We start from the raw sequence: 20,843 nt of genomic DNA, 5'->3' as shown, positions 1-20,843 counted from the left end.
GTCAAAATGGCAAAATTCCAATCACGACTCATGTTAAGACAAGTCAGATATCACTTACCTTAATCCCTTTTAACTTAACAATTCTATTTTTATTTTATTTTTTTGGTTTTCCATTAGTGTTTGATATCTATTTTGGGATCCAACAAATTCTAAGTTTACATCATGTAAGACCATTAAATAGGAAACGCTTCCTATTAGATTTTTTCTAATTATAGAGCTCGAACTCAAAATATTAAATGAAAGGTGAAGGGATCATATCTATTTATCCATAATCATTTGATGATACAATTCAAGTATTAACAAAAGAGAAAAATCATACTAAAATATAAAGAAATACGGAATAGGAAGTTTCTTAGCTAACACGATCACGCTGTGAGCGTTTTTGAATCGTCAAAATTGACTAGACCAATTATTTGACCAGACTTATCTCATAGAAATATCATATAGTATACATTTAGTCAAGTACTCCACTTTCTTTTATCCAAACCAACAACTCTCAGCTCCCTCATTACTTCATTTCTGAAATAATTATGAATTCTTCAACAAGTTCAAGTGATCAATACCACAAGTTTTCATCTTCTTATGGCGACGAAACCCCCCCGCCGCCGCAGACCGGTGTTCCGGTTAGCTCTAAAGGGCAGTTGTACGTGGAGTCAGTCGATCCGCCGCTGGCCATGTATCGGAAAAAGAAGAATCTTGTTCCATGGTCAACTGGTTTATGTGACTGTATGTCCGACCCCAAGAACTGTAAGTTCATATGATATTTAAAATACTTTTTTTTTCGTGCTTGTTACTTCCTTTGTTTCAATTTGGTGACATTTTTTGGCTTATCGAAATAAAAACAATATGAACTTTGACGAATATTTTAAAATGTCCTAATAGTTTTTCATTAGACATGAGAAAAAATTTTAACTAATAGATCTTTTCTTATAATTTTTGAATATTTAATTTTAGTTTTGAAATATTGAGTTGATCTAATCTAATTTAACTTTAAAAGTTAGTCAAATTGACTCTAAAGAAGCAAAAAGTCCATGTAAATTGAGACGGATGGAGCAAATACTATTAATCAAATATATTACTTTTGATTTTATTGCAATTTGGAATCATGAGTTCTTTAATTTCTGTTTGTTTACATTTTCCCCAATTGTTTGTTTGATCAGGTTGCATAACTTTCTGGTGTCCATGCATCACTTTTGGACAGATAGCTGAGATTATAGACAAGGGTTCTAATTGTAAGTATTTCTTTTCTCTTTTTATTTTGATGTTTATTTGTTTGAATACTGAGGTTCAATTTAAAAGATAAAATAGAAAGTACGAAGAATAAGTGTGTTGACCAATTCTTAAATTGGTACTATTTTTTTTTCTTTCTTCTAATCTTACCCACTTCTCAGTCATTGATTTATTGAAAATATTGTACTTACCTTCACTAACGGTAATTTAGTAAATAATTTCTTAAGAGAGTGTAAAGTCAATACATGACAAATAAAAGAAAACGGACGGAATATAAAATACTAAATTCAACTGGCTTGAATTTGCAAGAAACTAACCTGACCAAACCATTAATTTGCACCATTTTTCACAAAGAATTTATGCTAAAATAATCATGAATATTCCTGAGATTCTATAAATTATTATGAACGCACTTATTGCTTTCACCTTAAACTATATATACATGTAATTGAAATTTTCTAAGCATATTACTTCATTTACACCCATCTTCAGAAAATAGCAGTGGTATAGTATTATTTTAAAATCGTGAATTTATTAATCGTATTTTTTTGGCTTCATATTGCAGCTTGTGGAGTAAGTGGAGCACTATACGCAATAATAATATGTGTGACTGGTTGCCCATGTTTTTACTCTTGTTTCTATCGTTCCAAGATGAGACAACAATACTTGTTGAAAGAAAACCCTTGTGGCGATTGCTTGGTTCACTGTTTCTGTGAAGCTTGTGCCTTATGTCAAGAGTATCGAGAGCTCAAAAATCGTGGAGTTGATATGTCCATTGGTAAAGACAATCTATTTCGGTTTATTTGTTTTAGTTTGATTTGACATAAAAGTTAATAGAGAGGAGAATACTTTTGAAAGTGGTCATAAACAAATCATAATATCTGTATGCCTATAAAAGTTTCGCATAGAGAAAATATAATGGCGGATTTATGTATTGAGGTAAGCACCCATTGGCTTTGGCGAATTGTGTTATGTATTCATAGATAATACTTAAAAATATAAATAATTGACCAGGAGCACTCATTAGGATCATGTTTGATCACTGTAAATTCACATTAAAATCAGTGAGGCACCCACGACCTATAAATTCTGGATCCGCCACTGAGAAAATATATGAATATGCTAATTTTCTTGAAACAGACAAATAAAAAAATACTGTCAATCTTTTTGAAACTTTGGGAGTTTAATCTATGTCTCAGAAGTACCAATTCAAAAATTGTCTTTTTATTAACTCTGTGTATTTTTTATGAACAGGTTGGCATGGAAATGTGGAGAGGCAAAATCGTGGACTGATTATGCCACCAACAGTTGAAGGAGGAATGAGTAGATAGAGGAATGTGGAATGCCAGAGGGTTCAATAGAGATTTGTAATCTAATATAGTAAGTGAATATTATAGGGAAGGGATTGTGATTTGTGTGTGGTAAGATTTGTAATATTATATTGTACATGTTTATTAATGCTAGTGACTTTGTGACATACTTTATATTCAATTGCGATTACTAAATCTTTGCCGCGTGTATTATATAGTAATAAGTACTTAATAAAACCTAATTAGCGTGTCGTCCTCCACTTCTCTACCCCATTCAGCACTTATTTCCCGTTTTCGATAAAATGGTTTTTAACAATGTCGTTGAATCTTTAGACCACTGATACTACAGTGCTGACTCTTAGTTACTCTACTGAATCCTTTTTAGCCGTCATTTAAGGCTTTTAACACACCCAATAAGAAAATTATTTATTAATATTAATCATAGGAATATCTAGTCGTGAAATTATTCATCTTGTAGGGATCACTTGTCTTATCTAGATGTGCCTTCTTAGGGATCACTCAGGTTGTGAACAAGTTCTGCTATAATTCTAATGTGAGAATTATTATTATTATTATTATTATTATTATTATTATTATTATTATTATTATTATTATTATTATTATTATATATATAGTTTAAATAATAACAATAAGATTGTTTAGAGGATATATACTTTTGCAGGTAGATGCTTGGTTTTTGGATTAAAAATTAAATATACGGGATATAAAGTTGACAAAAGACCTAAAAATTCCCTAAACTTAATACCGTTTATTTGGTGCACATCTAAATTATTACTAGTCCTAATTAGCCCCTGAACTTATTGGCTATTTGATAGCCTTTACACTGCTGGCCTTGTCATGGATATGGAGTCACTAAGGCGTGAAATCGCAGACCAAAGATAACCACAAGCAGAAGAGCTTAATGAGCAGCGAATTCTTCAGTTTTGAAGAGAGGAAAGATTGAAATTTTGACGGCCCTCTAGTATCTTGAGGGAGGTTAAGGTAGCAGCAGCAGCAGAATTCTGTAGCGTTAATCGGTTGCTTCCTCTAGATTCTGAAGAGAGGTATATGCACTAAAAATATGACTAGTTAAGTGCAGCAGTTTTTTCAGATGCATTGTTAGTGTTGCATGTTCAGCTTCCACAATGTAGATGCTGTAAAGAGGCAAATATCCTGTCCAGCAGTTTATATTACTGCTTTCTTCAGGATATGCTGCAATGATTGTAATTCTTACAATAAGTTTATTTTTTGCAAGGTTATTCTCTAATCCTACATATGTGACCAAGTTTTTACTTGCATGCTTATAGCCTTAATAGTCATTTCTGCATCTCCCCTCTTCAAAACCATTAGTTGGGTGACCAGTGGTGGAAAGTAATACTTAGCTTAATATTCTCCTACTCAGCTGAAAAGCCATTCAATTTCGTGCATCAAAGTATGAAAATAGCATAGATTATACTAGGAGATATTGAAGGAGAACCTTGGGTAAAGTTGCTGCCATTTGACCAGGAGGTCATGGGTTCAAGCCGTGAAAACAGTCTCTTGCAGAAATGCAGGGTAAGGCTGCATAGAATAGACCCTTATCATCTAGTGCTTCCCCGAACCCTGCGCATACGACGCTTAGTGCATCAGGCTGCCCCGTTATAGAAGGAGATATTCCGGCGTTTCTAAGGACTGAGGCAATCCTGAGCCAATGAAAAAGCATTTAACCACGCTTTTTTCCTTTCTTTCTGGATAAGTAACAGCATTTGAACACACCTTAATTCAAGGCAAGAAAATCTTGCCTGTATGTGAATCGGACGAAGAATATTCTACTCAAAAGCATTGTGTATCCCATTCAAGACAAAGGAACTCAGCTTCAGAAAGAAAATAATGATTCTACCCTAAGATAATTACAGCAACCACCACAAACTTTCTCTGCCTCGATTGCACGTATAAACCAATCCAGAGCACTCACCTCAAAGCAAGTTACCGGCTTCGTCTGAAAACCATGCGACCCTTAACCCTCCTTGGAGGAACAAAATTGGGAGCTAGGTTATAGAGTAAAAGTGTGTCTACGGTTTCATAAATGCAGCAAATATGCTGCGTAAAGCACCATCCACATTATGCTACAAGCAAGCTGCAGTGCAGAGTACCAAACCAACAATTAGAGAGCTCAAGAAAGTATGAACATCATGGGAATACTGTGAATGACAGCCAGATGCCGTTGAGTCTGATGATGGAGCATGCGAGGAGCTATTTGTGAAGGTGCCATTTCTCCCTCCACTATATGAAAAATGAAAAAAAGACAAAAGCATATGTAATCAATAGTGTAGAAGTAGAACAAGAAAAATAAATTTTGGGACTAGAAACAAGGCAATGTTAACTGCAGATACTAAGCTAACAGAAGAGACAGACGAAATAGAATGACTGACTAATAGCTGATAAACAAACCTAAAGCCATACCTTCCTGGATATATACAGGACCCATTACCTGCAATAGAAAAACAAATAGTGATCATGTAAATCAAAACATTGTCCCCCAGAACAATAATAGCCTGAAGACAAATTTATGCAGTTTATTCGTGAAAAGTAGAGCGAGTATTTCATATTAAAAATTCTTAAAAACAGATGTGAACCAGTATCTCTCATAATGGCTTAAATTAACCATTTTTCAAGGGAAACAGTCAAGTACTTATTGCTTATATTTCAATATTTCTAACACCGCCTGACACGAAAAAGATTTTGCTGCTGAGTTCCTTATCTGCTATGCATGTGTGCATTGCATGTGGAGGAATCTATCACTGCATTCATAATTCAGAAGCACCATGAAGCTGAAAAATTTAGATGTACTAGGCGAACGACCAGTTCATAGCTTGTGATTTCATTCCTTATTTTGGATTTTCCTGATTAACATATAAATTTTCCCAAATGCTTGTAGCAAACTGAATAGTTAATCTGAAAATTGAATCTCAAACTTCCAAAATTTTGTGACAACATTTTAAAGCCTGTGGTAGCATTTCAATTGGACAAGACTCTGTGGTGTTGGATCTTAGGTTCAAATGATCGAGTTCGCAAATTCATGTAAGATGGGTATTCATAAAGAACATAGTTTTGACTACTTACTAGGATCAGTCGTACTGACTGTAGCAACCCCATTGAAGTTGCATGTTCCATCAGCCATGCCCATCTTGCGATAATATGCATCAAAAGCATATGATGCATGAGCAATCACAGTATTTGGTTCATAACAAGGATTTCCTTGCAACAACGGAGTACAGTCTACTTTTCCAGGTCCACAAGCCCAATCCAATGCAGCTTGCACCATCTTCTTTTCCGCATTTTCCTTTGCAACACAGTAGGTTCGGTTTGTAGTGTCATTTGCTAACACCGTTCCAGATCCTGTCAAGTGCATGGTATAAACTGGCATTCCACTGGAATCGAAGAGTCCCCAGTTCTTCTCCGAAATAGAATCAGGTCTAAGATCTTCATTGTAAAGCTCATAAATATACGTACTAATTGCAATGCCGGGATGTTTGGGGGTCCCAGTGTTGTTAAGAACATGCCTTATCAAGTTACTATTATATGTGTTAGCATTGTCAAGAGAGGCTTCTGGCTCCGAGGAGTCACCTTTGGAAGGCCAACCTGACTCGGTCACTATAATGGGAATGTTAGTGAAGTTCAAGTAGGACATAGAAAAATATGCTGCATCAACAACGGCATCAAATACATTAGTGTAGTGGAGGAGTGTGTTCGTATCAACAGCTTCCTTGTTAGGAGGAAGGGGACGAAAGAGAGCATAGTCCAATGGGATCACACCATTGGATTTCATATAATCATAATATGGATATACATTGAGCATAAGATAGGATCCGGTGGACTGCAAAAATTTGAGCAATGGAACCATGACAGGGTCCAACGAGCGATTGAAGAAAGCTTGTGAGGGCGGAAATGAGTCAAGGACAATGGAAGAAGAGTGCGGAGTGGAGACTTTTATTTTGGAGTCAAGATTAGCAGCAACAAGGGCGGAGTGAATAAATCTCATGGCGGAGACTAAGACTGGAGCAGCATTAGGAAGACTGGTAAGGACTTCAGAGCCAATGGCTATGGCTGTGATGTTGGTGGCTGGAAAATGAGTGAGAATATTCCGAGAAACCCAATTGGCAGCAGTGGAGTTGGACTGACCAATTCCTAAGAGCTGATCATTTGGTACAGAAACAGTGACGTGGATTCCAGTATTAGCAAGTGCAAGTAGCATAGCTTGGTCGGCATCAAATAGCCTGACATGCCGAATCTGCTGTGCTTTGAGGAGGGCCACCACTTTAGCTGGACTGGGCATGTCTGAGACGTCAGTGCCAATGTTTACACCAACGAAAGCCTCTGAAAGAAAGAAGAAAGATTGGGGAGAATTTAGTTAAGCAGAAGAAATGTCATCCCAATCAACCGGCATACACGCATAATCAACTTGAAGCCCTTCAAATCAAGACTTCTTGTGCAGGAAATCAGTAATCTGATTGAAGGGAAATTAGAATAAAGGAAAAGAAGAAAAAAAGGATAGCTGTCTAACGATCCTGGAGAATGTGTTGGACTTATATATTTTTGATTGATAATAGGTGCCTAAAAAGATGAATTGTTCTACTCTCTACTGACTTGTAATTTACTTTTAGTACTCAATCTTCATAATCAAATTGATTGGGTCTCACCAAAGAGAACCACACATCAAGTAAAGTTGTTCATCTTTTCTCAAGGCATGTACACTTTCCAACATTAGACTTACACACAGTTGCTCCCTATCTTGCGATTAACATTGGCGCGAGTTGCTAGAAGCCTATGACGGGAACGTTATTACTGAAGAGACACTATCTAAAGGCTCCAGCACTTCAATTACTAGTACTTAAGAAAATCCCAAAGCCATTGCAGAAACAGACATGCTTTCAAATTTTCTAGTGCTCCAAGATGTGAATAAGAAGCAGAAATTTCTAGCAACCCATAGATACTCTACTAAGCATCCATCATAAACTCTGTACGGTCGTCAATATGAATCTTTTGTGCTCATTCAGCTCTTTTTAGTGCAGATGCAGCACATGCCTAAGCGGCAATGTCTAGATAAAATGATAAATAGATGGAAGTTTGTTGAGCTGCATTAACTATTTATATAGCTCGAGCTAGAGGTCTTAACTAAGTTGAAGCATCAGCAGTTTAAATTCAGTTAAATGTGGTTTTGTCAACAACTGTGATGGTCTACACACTCCTAATAAAGCATCATAAAGACGAAAAACTAATGAGGAAACATGACTATTTAGAGCAAGGAAACCTTTCTATACGCCATGATATTACTGATATCCACCTTTTCATTTCTGAGATTTTTTTGTCGAATGTTAATTGAAACGTTAGGTTCATCCAAAAGATAGAAACAGAAAAAAGGCAACTCCAGGTGATGCTCAATGAGCATTTAGAAAAACATTATGCTCACTATTTAACAACTGACAGTTAATTAAGAGAAGACAAGAGAAAGTGCATGCGCATTGAACAATTTCCAGCAATGCTGGGGCACATGAATTTAACAAGGCAAACAACCATGTCATGTTCTAATATGTTAAGTTTGAAGAAGATTGACAGAAAGACGTCATTATCTACATTTTTTCCATGCCTCCTATCTTTTATTCTTGCATTCGCAGAGGAATGCACATTGGGTGAGGCACAAACTAGAACTAATCTGGAAAGATGGTCATATTGGAGAATTTTACAAAGTGAAATGCTTTTACTAAGAGATACCAGGTTTGGAAAGTCAAGATTATTAAAGGGCAGCCCCGTGCACTGAGCTCTGGCTATATACAGGATCCGGGGAAAGGCCGGACCACAAGGGTCTATTTTACGCAGCCTTACCCCGCATTTCTGCAATAGGTAGTTTCCACGGCTCGAAGGGTAGCAAAAGTATTCTCATTTTAACACATTTTGCCTCTTTCATAACACCGGCACTCAGCCCCAGCTACAGAAGTTGCCCTGACTCAAACAAGATATACTTGATACATTGCAAGGCAGAATGGAGAATAAACTACCTTACTGGCTAATGTGAAGAAAGATGCTAAAATGAAAACTGTTTTGAAATAAAGAAAACAGTGTCAAGAAAATAGCTCACTTTGAGACTGTTATTTCGCGGAAGAGGCAAACCCGATAATAAAAAAGATAAAAAACACCAAATTTTAACGTGGAAAACCTTTCAAATCGAAGGTAAAAACCACGGGATCACAAAGATCCAAAAAGCTCCACTATAACAATAAGAGTGTTACACCGTCAAATAAAAACGAAACTGTTGTTCGAGGCTCAAAATCAGATGATGCCGGCCTCCAAATCCGATCTCCACCGTTCAAATAAAAGATCAAGATGTTACGAACACTCAGTCAAACTTTCAGCCCGATCCAACGGTTAACGAATCAAAAAACGTGATTTGAAGTTGGCTGGTCGGAATAAAAATCTGCAGTAAAACAAATACTTTTCTTCTCTCTTCTCTCTTGATGAAAGCTCTCTCAAAAACTACTCTTATGTGCTTAAGTCTTTCAAAAACTTGTATCAATCGTAGATTTCTCTTTTTGGTCGGACTTACCGTCGTTCAATTGTTACTTTACTAGCTTCCGCATGACACCTTATTTTTTCAGTCCTAACAAGTGGTATCGGAGCGAGGTTCAAGACAGGTTCAACTTGGCAAGTTCAGTTCTAGCCGCAACATATTTGACGATATTCATGATTTTTGTCAGAGAAATTTAACCGGTGTGCTACGAACGTTGAGACAAACTTTATGGCGGAGATTTGGAGATGTGACATGTTGAAGACTATGTGAAGAAGATAGATCAAATTTATTTTGTTAGAAAATTCAGGTCAAGTGGAAGAATTGTTAGGTGTTGTCCTGATTTTCTTACCATAATTGGTTTTTCTAACTCGTGAAGGAAAGGATAACATATTTACCATAATTGGGTTTCTTTTTTCCTGGAAGGAAAATATAATTTTTCCATATTTGGCTAGTGTTTTTACTTGTAGGAAAGGTTTGGAGTTCTATAAATTGAAGATCCGTCCTTTTGCCTCTTCGTGAGGTTGTTCTCTCGATATTTTATACTCTCTTTTATATAGTGGATTGCTTATCTTTGCTGTGGATGTAGGCCAGTTGACCGAACCACGTTATATGTTTATGTCTCTTTTGGTATATTTCTCGTTTGTTATCAAATTTATCGTTGTTAAGGTTTGTGTTACTAGTTTCTTCATGACACCTGATTTTTTCGGTCCCAACATAGACTACATATAGAATCTTCAAAGAAGGTAAGTTGCTCGGACTCGGGTGTTGATCTAGAGGTCGGATCCTTCGAGATGTAAATTCTAAGATTCAGGGATACGGAACCTATTACAGATACAAGTTTTGGAATCCGGCTAAAAACAATTTAAAAATGTAAAATTGTATATAAATCATGAGGATTTTTTTGGAATATTTACCTTTAACTTGTGAAATGTGAATTTCTTATTTATTCTCAAGTTGTAGGCATGATTTCTACATTTCGTCCATTTTCGATTCTCCTACAAGTTTAACTTTTTTATAGTTATCTTTCATTTACTAGTAAATATTAGTACTATTTCTATAATTTAGATTAGATCTCTAATTAGTACTAAAAAATCAGACTTAGTGTGTCAAGCTTTCATTACAAAGGGACAATATTATTAAATATATAATATCCAAATAAAGTCAAAGGTCTTGTTCTTTCCCAATTTTTCGAACGCTCCATCTTCCACAATCTCAATTGACGCTCTCCACTGCTCTTTCTGCTCGATCAAGAGGAGAAGCAGAAAGCAAAAGATTGATTTTCTAAACAAGGTATGCCATTTTTTTCAAATTTACCCTAGTTTTGGTTCTGATTTTTAGAATCAATTGTATCTAAAAATCCTTTCTTCGTGGTCACAGTACCCAAAATCCTTAAATAGATTGACCAGATCCAGTACGGATCCTATACCTCACACCAATGCCGTGTTGACACGGGTGCGGCACCTAAACTGCTATTTCGGAGCAACTTAGCCGAAAGAAGTCCAAAGAAAGATGGTGAAGACGTACCAAAGCACAAACAGATAAATAGCAAAAACAAAGTCCACAGAACATAACGTGAGTAGAAATGAAGACCACAGAGGAAATAATATAGTTTACACAAGCTAAATGGAGCAAGAAAATAATAGTAACACAACTTACCTTCATTAAGAGAAAGAGCAGGAGCTACTAAAAGAGAAAGAAGAAGAAGAAGAAGATGATGAAGCAATAAACCCATTTCCCTCCTCATTTTCCTCTTCTAAGGCTTCAGTCTTGCAACACCATAGCAACCCCTCAAATGAAACTTGCCAAAATCTTTTTTTTTGGGGGGGGCAGTGGTGTGGTGTGGGGGTGGGAGGGGGTGTGGGGAGGTTGGGGGAGGAGCTTTTGGTGATACTGATCATATAAAGTAAACTAGACATAGTGAACCGTGTTTAAATGTATGTGTTTCAAATTATATGACACATGCAGCAACAATAATAATAATAATAACAATCTAGTAAAAATTAACAAGTAGAGTATATGAAAGGTGATTCGTACACATAACTTATCCCTACCACATAAAAGTAGTATGTCATTTTCCATAAACTCTCTACTCAAAAAAATAAAAAAAGATAATAGATATGTAGCAACAACAGAAGCTAGAAAGGGTAAAAGCTTTATTGAGTTTTAATATTTTGTGGCTATAGAAGTATCTCATAAAAATAAAATACGTAAAATAAAAAATTTAAATTAAATTATTTTTAAATATATTAATATATCTTTCCTTTTTAATAGATTAATAAGAAAAGTATAATATAAATTGAAATGAAAAGAGCATTTATTTCCTATGTGTCTTGTAAAACATCAAAGTGGTTGTCAGAGATCGAACGACTGAGATTAAAACATGGGATGCTCTTTTCAATTGAAAGGCCCTTTTGGGACACAAAAGATCACCTTTTGTTTCGTGTATTTACACCAATAAACAAATTCTTAAGATTAGGAGTATTATTAAAATACAATAGTGTTTTTGGGAGAAAGACTAATAGCATATTTGATCAAGTTGGAAAAATCGATTTATTTTGATAAGTGTTTTTTTTAAAAGTATTTTTTGTGAGAAGTAGTTTGTGTTTGGCTAATTAATTTGAAAAATACTTCTAAGCAATAATTAGTATTTGATCAAACTTTTAAAAAGTAATTCTAAATATATTTTTCTCAAAAGTACATTTTTTTCCTAAAATCTTGACTAAACACTTTAACAACGAAAAAAATATTTTTTTTAAAAAAAATATTTTTAGCTTGGAGAAGCTTAAACTTTCGTTGGCCATAAAACTTGGGAATTTTTTTTCAAATTTTATTTTCAAATATATGTGTATAGATTTTTAAAATCAGAAGATTTTAAAACCAATAACAACAACAAACATAATAAATTCCCACAAATGAGATATGGGGAGGTTAAGATGTATGCAGCCCTACCGTTACCCTGCAAATACAGAGATTTTTTGATGTTTTTTATTTATAAAATTTCAAATTTTTTTCAAGTAAAATATTTATCTGAACGCCATCTCGACTTTCAAAAATCACTTTTCATTTAATTTTCAAAAATTTATTTTTTTTCAAATTTCAACCAAATTTATATTTAAAAAAACAGCTAAAACACCCTCCAAAATATGTGAAAAGAGCTTGGGTAGGGTGAACAGGGGTTGGTGTTTTGAAGTGTGTGTGTGAAAGAGATTTGACAATGTCCAAAGATTGTGCACTGCCCAATGAGAGGTAAGTTCTGATTATGCTGATGACTTAGCTGTATGGCATTAAATAGTCAATTTTTACAGTGTAAGGACAGTAATCAGACCACGTAGGACTTGGCCATTTCCCTTTCATCTTTAGATTGACGTTACCTGCTTTCTCTTCCCCTTTTAATTTCCAAAATTCCAAGAGGAGAATTGAGTCTTTTATAGTTCGAGTTAAATGTAAACTTGATTTTTGTCCCTACGTTTCAATTTCAGTGGTAGCCTTTTCATTTTAGTTCATTTCACCAATTTTCTAAATATGAAATATTATTTTACTATAATATTTTTAAAATTACAAGTTTTAAAGTACAATATCAAACAGATGTAATGAACGTATAAGACCACATATTAAGAATTTTCCTTATTTTTAAAGTGTTTCAACCAGTTAAACTATATCACATTAATTGAAATGGAGGAAATATATAGAATAAACAATTATTAACCCTTCCGTGAGTAGAGACGGTTTGAAAGTCAAGTGGTATAACATGTCATTACTCCTTTGTTCCTCTATAACAATTTTTCTCGCTAGTGTGTGTCTCTGCGTATAAATTAATAAGTCGAGTTGAAAGAGTATGTGTGCTTTTGATCAGTCAACGGGCTTAGAAAATGACATCGTATAATCGATCACATAATAATAATCGAAAATTATATATTTTATATTTATACACATTTTCTATAGCATGATATACTTGAGTTCTAGCATAATATACTCGTCTAGCATAATATGCTGGAAGTTCATATACAAGTGCTCCAATCTCCAGTATATCATACTGGAACTTTCCGTGTGTTGGATTTCCAGCATAGTTCATACGGAAGTGCATCAATCTCCAGCATGTTATGATGGAACTTTCCGTGTTGCAGTAAAATAATGGTTATATTTCAATGACTTTGCAAACGCTAACTATTTTTTAATTGTTGATCCGGATAGCCCGTGCTATTTTCACGTGTGAATTGGGAGGATGAACTTCAAAAATAGCCTGATTCACAAGTGGTAGTTGAAAACAACCACAATTTCAAAAATAATCGAAATTTAACCACTTTTTATGTAACGATAAATATGAACGAAAACACTGTTCAAAATCCGAAAAAGATTCCAGCATAATATATTGAAGCTCCAGTATAATATCTGGAGTTCCAGCATGATATACTGGACTTCCAGCGTAATATACTTGTCCATCATAATATGCTGGAAGTTCATACACAAGTGCTCCAATCTCCAGTATATTATGCTGGAACTTTCCGTGTTGCAGTAAAATAGTATCTATTTTTTAATGACTTTACAAACATTAATTATTTTTCAATTATCAGTCCGAAAACTGACTAACTGTGCTATTTTGGGGGAGGGGGAGGGGGGAGATTGTATTATTTTGGGCCATTTGATGTGAGCTCGATTATTTTGGGCCACATGTAAATTCTCACTTATGCATAAAATGGACTCACGCCTAATGTAATATGTACATGTCTCAATAAGGCCGAGTATGTAGGAAAAATGACTTTGTATAATGCTGTAAAAAAATAATATATTTTTTGATTACCAGATATAAATAATTTTTGGCGCGGGCTAAAAGTGATAATAATGTAGAATCTCTCAAATATACATTTGGGTCATTTGGTAGCCGGGCGGGGAAAAATTATTCATGTAGTAGGGGTAACATAGCTTATACCATGTTTGATAGACATCAATTATTTTGTACCAAATTCAACATAACTAATACCATCTTTGGTTGGCATTTTACAATTCTACATAAATAATATATGTATAAGTTATAAATCAATCTATGTATTATTTTATGCAAGGTTGAAGATGAAATAACTAATACATGGATAAAATATTAAAATGACAAATTTACCCCTATTAATTTAGCACAAATCATTGCTGTCACACCTCCTTTTTCCGCCCCCGCGAGGGGTGAAGGAGTTTTTTTCAATTAAAGGACAATCGAAACGGAATTTATTTATTTATTTCAGAGTCGCCACTTGTGAGATTTAGGGTGTCTCAAGTCACCAATTTAATCCCGAATCGAGGAAAAGAATGACTCTGTATTACAGTCCGCGAACCAGAAATTCGAATAAGGAATTCTGTTAATCCGGGAGAAGGTGTTAGGCATTCCCGAGTTCCGTGGTTCTAGCACGGTCGCTCAACTGTCATATTCGGCTTGATTATCTGATTTAATACATATTGAACTTATGTGCAAATTTTAACTTTTTACCGCTTTCATAATTATTATTATTATTTTTATCAAGAATTGCAACATCGTGGAAACACATCTCGAACCACGTCACATCAATGCACCCGTGGTTGTTGGCATATTTCAACTCTGTTGAGATTTGGATTTGGGTCACATAAATGTGCACCCGAGTTTAAGAAGCCAACATTATTAAATACGCGCCTAAAGCGACTAGCGTATCATTGTTTTGGGTAGGGCCGTAAAATTTGCTAAACGGCCCGTCCCGGAATCTAAGCAATTTTAAAGCAAATATTTACTGAGGGCCCCGCAATTTTGTATTTTTATTCGGCGAGGCTCATCTCATTCTTATTTTTAAAAGGAATTTGCAACGTCATGGACACGCATCTCGAACCACGTCACAATCAATGTACCCGTGATTAGAGACACATTTCAACTCCGTTGAGATTTGGGTTTGGGTCACATAAATGTGCACCCGAGTTTAAGAAGGTAAGATTTATTAAAATGCGCGCCTAAAGCGATTAGCGTATTATTATTTTTTTTGGGTAAGGCCGTGGAGTTCGCTAAGCGGCCTGTCCCGAGTTTTAAGTAATTAACACATACATTTTTTGTGAGGGCCCCGCAATCTATGCGTTTTATTTGGCGAGACTCGTCTCATTTTTATTTAAAAGGATAAACCTACAGCGATTACATTTTTCTATTAAATTTGTCTCTAAAAATAAAAAGAAAATCTCTCGATTAATTACATGCTTAAACAAACGTAACTTATTAGTTATTAGTTTGTGGTTAATGCAAATGGAAAATTGCAATCGAGCTTGTACCAAGAAGGATTTCTTTTATTCTATATTCTATCATTTACTAACACTAGAACATGAGATAGATACATAATAATATCGAAACAAATTAATTATTCTTTGATTAATTTAAACTAGCATTATTAGATGAAGAAGTTATACATGTGCAACCCCATTACTCATTAATCAGTCAACTACATTTTATACAAAGAAAGGAAAATTCTATTCAAACACAAATCTGAACAAGAGGACTTCAACAGGAAACAAAGCTTGATTAATATTTCATTTTTCGCTTCAAGCCGAGAGTGTACAAATGTGTACCTGGAAATGGCAGTACAAGAAGAAAAGAAGGAGAAGTCAGCAGCAGTAGTAACACAGTGACGTAACAGCAATCCCACAGCAGCAATTTGAACCAGAATTAAAACCCAGGAAAATTTGAAGAAAATCAAGCAAGCTCGATAGAACAAACCCAAAAGTTTGTAAAAGACTTAAACAGCAACAAACCACATCACCACAAACATACTCAAACCCACGTGTATTAAACCCGAGACTAAACTCGTTTCTCACTTTGTTTTTGTTTTCTCTTTTTAAACTCTCTAACACTCTTGAAATTTTTCAGAATGGATTCCTCCCTCAAAATAATCCTCAAAAATCTTTCGAGTTCAAGTCTCAGTCTTCCTCCTCTAAGTCTTACTTCTCTAGTCTTCAAGCTCTCAAGTGTAAAAGTCCTCTTTTTCTAGTTCCAGTCCCCCGTCAAGAAGATCCACAGTCCGTGGGTTTTGTATCTTGTTCAAAGAACATGGACCTCACATGTGTAGGGGTCCAAGACAGGTGTCCCCCATGCGCGGTGGGGTTCCCGTGTATGGTGTTCCGCCCGTGTTCCCCACGCGTATCCCCCATGTGTGGTGGGCTCGGATTATTACGGGTTAGGTCCGAAAATTAGGCCTAAAAACGGGAAGTTTGAACCCAAATATTATTCTTTGCCCAGACCCGAGAATAAAAACACGATGTTATTCAATTAATCCTATGCAAGCGAAATAACTACCAAAATAAGACTGACATTTAAAACAATATTATTTTTTAATATTTTTTCAAGATTAAAATAGCTACAAAACATTAATAAAACTATTTTTGTAATTTTCGTTTTTTATATAAAGATAAAATATAAAGTATTGTTTTTTTTTCTAAAGATTAAAATGACTACAAAACATTAATAAAACTATATTTTTTATAATTTTCGAAATTATATAAAGTACAAAAATAAGGTACTATTTTTTTTGTATTTTTTCAAGTTTATGAGAAATACATAAGCTAAAATTTATACATATATTTTTTGTAATTTTTCTTTTGCAACGAAATAAAGTAAAATAGTCAAAATAGCTATATTAGACCCAATTTAAATATTCACGCTAAAAATGTGAAAATTCTCGGGGAGGGTCAAAAATCACACGTCTACAGCTGCCCCTCTTTGACTGGAAACACGAAGAGTTTTCTGACAAAGAACGACTAGACATGTTTTTGACCCGACCATTATTTGGAGGGACTACACTAAGGAAAGGAAGGGAATGTGACCGAGCCCTGGTATCTGAGCTGCCTACATATCCTTGGTTATAAAGGAATCAGGCCACGTGTAGTTCGAAAATGAGAGAGATGGTAGAGTGTGCCGAGGTGAAGAGCCGATCGAGGTGCCATTCCATTGAGGTTCCGGTCCGCGGTCCTGCTGTTACAAAAAATGAAAAATGAAAATGACTAACTAAGCCTATCAACTACTAGTTACAAGGATTCCTATCTATAAGTCTTCTGAAACTTGATCTTGAGTCTTGAATGGTGCTTCATACATACTTTGGATTTGAACCTTGATACTTGCTAGTTGTAGGTGCTAGTTCTTGAGCAGACCATATCTGTTCTCCACTTCCGTACTTTGGATTCATTTTTTTTTATGCTTGCTTTTTTTTCTTTTCTTGTTTTTGTTTTTTTGACTAGCTTCTGTTGATCATCTCAGACTGTTGACTCGCATTCTTGAGGCGAGCTTCTACTATTTCTAACTTGGATTGAATGCTGGGGATTTTTGTTGTAACCCTCCGCTCTCCGGGCGGGATCCTACAACCAAAACAAACAAAACAAACGAAATTTCCTAACCCAGTTTGCATTGGGAAGATTTGTGAGTCGTTAGCAAAATTGTAACCCACTTATACTACTGATGCAATGGTGAGAGTAAACTAAAGACTAGACTAGGATGTGCATCTCCTACGAGTAAAACCAAAAAATCTCTTGCTAGCAAATGTGTCTGCTAAAATAAAACCTCAATGACTCAAACTAGGAGGTGCGTCTTCTATGGTTGAATCGAAATGAACTAAACTAGGAAGTGCGTCTCCTAGGGGTGAAAACTTCAGTGACTAAAACTAGGAAGTGCGTCTCCCATGAATAAAATCTCAATTTAGGAAGTGCCTCCTAAAAGAAAAACTTGAAAGACCTTGATTAGGAAGTGCGTCTCCTACAGGTAAAACTTCAATAAACTAGACTAGGAAGTGCGTCTCCTATGGTCGAACTTAAAATGAATCAAACTAGGAAGTGCATCTCCTAAGGGTGAAATCTCAATTTCGGAAGTGCGTCTCCTGAAATAAAATATAACCTGAAAAAACCAAACTAGGAAGTGCGTCTCCTATAAATGAACTATCAATTTTAGGAAGTGTGCCTCCTATGGGTAAAATCTCAATGACTCAAACTAGGAAACGTGTCTCCTACGAATGAATTCTTAAATGAACCAGACTAGGAAGTACGTTTCTTAAAGCAAAAATATAACCTGAACGACCCGGACTACGAAGTGCGTCTCCTAGGGGTAAAATAAACTTAGGAAGTGCGTCTCCTATGGGTGAAATTTTAATGATTTTGAACTAGGAAGTGCGTCTCCTAACAATGAAAACTTAATTCAGGAAATGCGTTTCCTATGCATGAAATTAAACTTAGGAATTGCGTCTCCTAGGGGTAAAATAAACTTAGGAAGTGCGTCTCCTATGGGTGAAATTTTAATGATTTTAAACTAGGAAGTGCGTCTCCTACTAATGAAAACTTAATTCAGGAAGTGCGTCTCCTATGCATGAAATTAAACTTAGGAAGTACGTCTCCTAGGGGTAAAAATAAACTTAGGAAGTGCGTCTCCTATGGGTAAAAATAACTTAGGAAGTGCATCTCCTATGGGCAAAACTAAACTTAGGAAGTGCGTCTCCTATGCGTGAACCATTTCCTTATTCCTGAATTATTTACTTACCTGTGTTGTCTTCCCTCGAAACTGCTGGGGATTCCTGTTGTAACCTTCTGCCTTCCGGTGGGGTTACTGATTTCAAAATCTGAAGTATAAGACTAAAAAGTATTCCTTTCGTTATACAGGTGGGTGCCTGAGACATAAAATGTAAAGACCGAAAAGTATTTCTCTCGTTATACAGGTGGGCGCCTGATTCTAACAACAACTTTTTTGAAAATAAAGTGTCATTCCTTCCTTTAGGTTGGCGAGATTTAAACAACTTTTACAAATAAAAGCCTTTCCTCTCTTCAGGCGGGCTCCTGACTTCAACAACTTTGAAAAATAAACGCTTTTCCTCTCTTCAGGCGGGCTCCTGACTTCAACAACTTTGAAAATAAAATGCCATTCCTTTCTTTAGGCTGGCGAGATTTCAACAACTTTTTTTTAAAAAATAAAACGCCTTTCCTCTCTTCAGGCGGGCTCCTGACTTCAATAACTTTGAAAAATAAAATGCCATTCCTTTCTTTAGGTTGGCGAGATTTCAACAACTTTTAAAAATAAAACGCCATTCCTCTCTTCAGGCGGGCTCATGACTTCAACAACTTTGAAAAATAAAACGCCTTTCCTCTCTTCAGGCGGGCTCCTGATTTCAACAACAACTTTGAAAATAAAATGCCATTCCTTTCTTTAGGCTGGCGAGATTTCAACAACTTTTAAAGATAAAACGTCTTTCCTCTCTTCAGGCGGGCTCCTGATTTCAACAACTTTGAAAATAAAATGCCATTCCTTTTTTAGGCTGGCAAGATTTCAACAACTTTAAAAAATAAAACGCCTTTCCTCTCTTCAGGCGGGCTCCTGACTTCAACAACAACTTCGAAAATAAAATGCCATTCCTTTCTTTAGGTTGGCGAGATTTAAACAACTTTAAAAATAAAACGTCTTTCCTCTCTTCAGGCGGGCTCCTGACTTCTTCAACTTAAAATTTAACAACCTCCGTTCTACAGGCGGGCTCCTGACTTCTTCAACTTCAAAATGTCAGCCTCCATTCTCCAGGTGGGCTCCTGACTTCGACAACAACTTTAAAATAATTCAGCCTCCGTTCTCCAGGCGGGCTCCTGACTTCAACAACTTTGAAAATAAAATCCTATTCGAGGGCGGATGAACCCAAAATATCCTATTCGAGGGCGGATGAACCCAAAATATCCTATTCGAGGGCGGATGAACCCAAAATATCCTATTCGAGGGTGGATGAACCCAAAATATCCTATTCGAGGGCGGATGAACCCAAAATATCCTCAAAACTTGAAAATGTCTTACCTCAAAACTTGCTGGGGATTATTTACTTACCTGTTGGGGGATGGTTATCTCCTTTGAAAAGCTCGTGTTGTTTTTTCCCCTTTTCTCTCTCAACATTGCTGGGGATAAAATGTTATCAGCCGGGGATAACGCTGTTAAAGATATCACTACTGGGGGATTTTGATTCCTTCAAAACTAGTGCTTCACTCTTCTGAAGGCTGCTGGGAATGATACTGGCCTTTTACTTTTTCCGGGCACAAGTTTCATCCTTTTGTTCAGTCCACTAGGGAACAACTTCCTTCATTAAAACTTGCTATGCTGGGGGTAACACTGGTTCAAAGACCACTTCCCTTGAGACTGGTGTTATCTTTATTCTTTCCCAAATGGGTACCTGACTTCCAGAAAATTTTCTAAATGAAAGGAAAATTTTCTGCCCCAGTTTGATAATCTCCCTTGTGGCATGCATTTCCGTCATCAATGCCATTTCCTTTACCTATTTCAAATCAAACAAAATTTGTTAGTTTAAAACGCGGTGGTTGGTTGTGATACTCCTACTGGGGATGGCTTTTCCCTTTCTTCTTCCCTGTTTTGCGTTCCAAAAAACTTGCGGGGGATGATATTATTTACTGGGAATGATCCCTTTCCGCTGGGGATATCCCTCTTCTTTTGTGGCATAGTTCGGAAACTGTCATTTTCCCGACCTTTTAGTCTCGCATGAATTTCCCAAATCATGCCCATTGCTCTTCTTGATTTGTCCACAGGCCTTGGCCTTGAGGTTTATAACCCTTGATTTCGGCAAGGGTATCCCTCTTGACACTCGTCAATCCTTTTGTCAATTCCCTTTTGCTGGGGATATCTTTCTTGACACTGGCCTTGCGCTTGTTCCTTGCTGACTATACCACTTGGATGTACTAGTCAGATCTCATCTTACATGATTGGAAAGTTGATGGCCTATTTTGAAGTCATTTCCCACTGGTTT

At 35.9% G+C, this 20,843-nt stretch overlaps 2 protein-coding genes across 2 annotated transcripts; one reads left to right on the top strand and one right to left on the bottom strand.

The window, feature by feature from the left end:
• Positions 1–436: 436 nt before the first annotated feature.
• Positions 437–2,714, top strand: LOC104214804 (protein PLANT CADMIUM RESISTANCE 2-like). Its single transcript, XM_009764517.2, has 4 exons — positions 437–747; positions 1,161–1,232; positions 1,796–2,008; positions 2,485–2,714. Exons 1-4 carry the CDS (start codon positions 531–533, stop codon positions 2,559–2,561), a joined length of 579 nt encoding a protein of 192 aa, XP_009762819.1. The 5' UTR covers positions 437–530; the 3' UTR covers positions 2,562–2,714.
• A 1,792-nt stretch (positions 2,715–4,506) lies between these two features.
• LOC104214802 (glucan endo-1,3-beta-glucosidase 3-like) lies at positions 4,507–10,956 on the bottom strand. Its single transcript, XM_009764516.2, has 4 exons — positions 10,741–10,956; positions 5,643–6,896; positions 4,983–5,010; positions 4,507–4,802 (listed from the first exon to the last, which is right to left on the bottom strand). Exons 1-4 carry the CDS (start codon positions 10,826–10,828, stop codon positions 4,646–4,648), a joined length of 1,527 nt encoding a protein of 508 aa, XP_009762818.1. The 5' UTR covers positions 10,829–10,956; the 3' UTR covers positions 4,507–4,645.
• Between the last annotated feature and the right edge of the window lie 9,887 nt (positions 10,957–20,843).

Source organism: Nicotiana sylvestris, chromosome 4 (genome assembly GCF_000393655.2).
Source record: "Nicotiana sylvestris chromosome 4, ASM39365v2, whole genome shotgun sequence".
Lineage (NCBI taxonomy): Eukaryota > Viridiplantae > Streptophyta > Magnoliopsida > Solanales > Solanaceae > Nicotiana > Nicotiana sylvestris.
The sequence above is the reverse complement of the archived record's forward strand: the minus strand, read 5'-3'. Positions and strand labels throughout refer to the sequence as shown.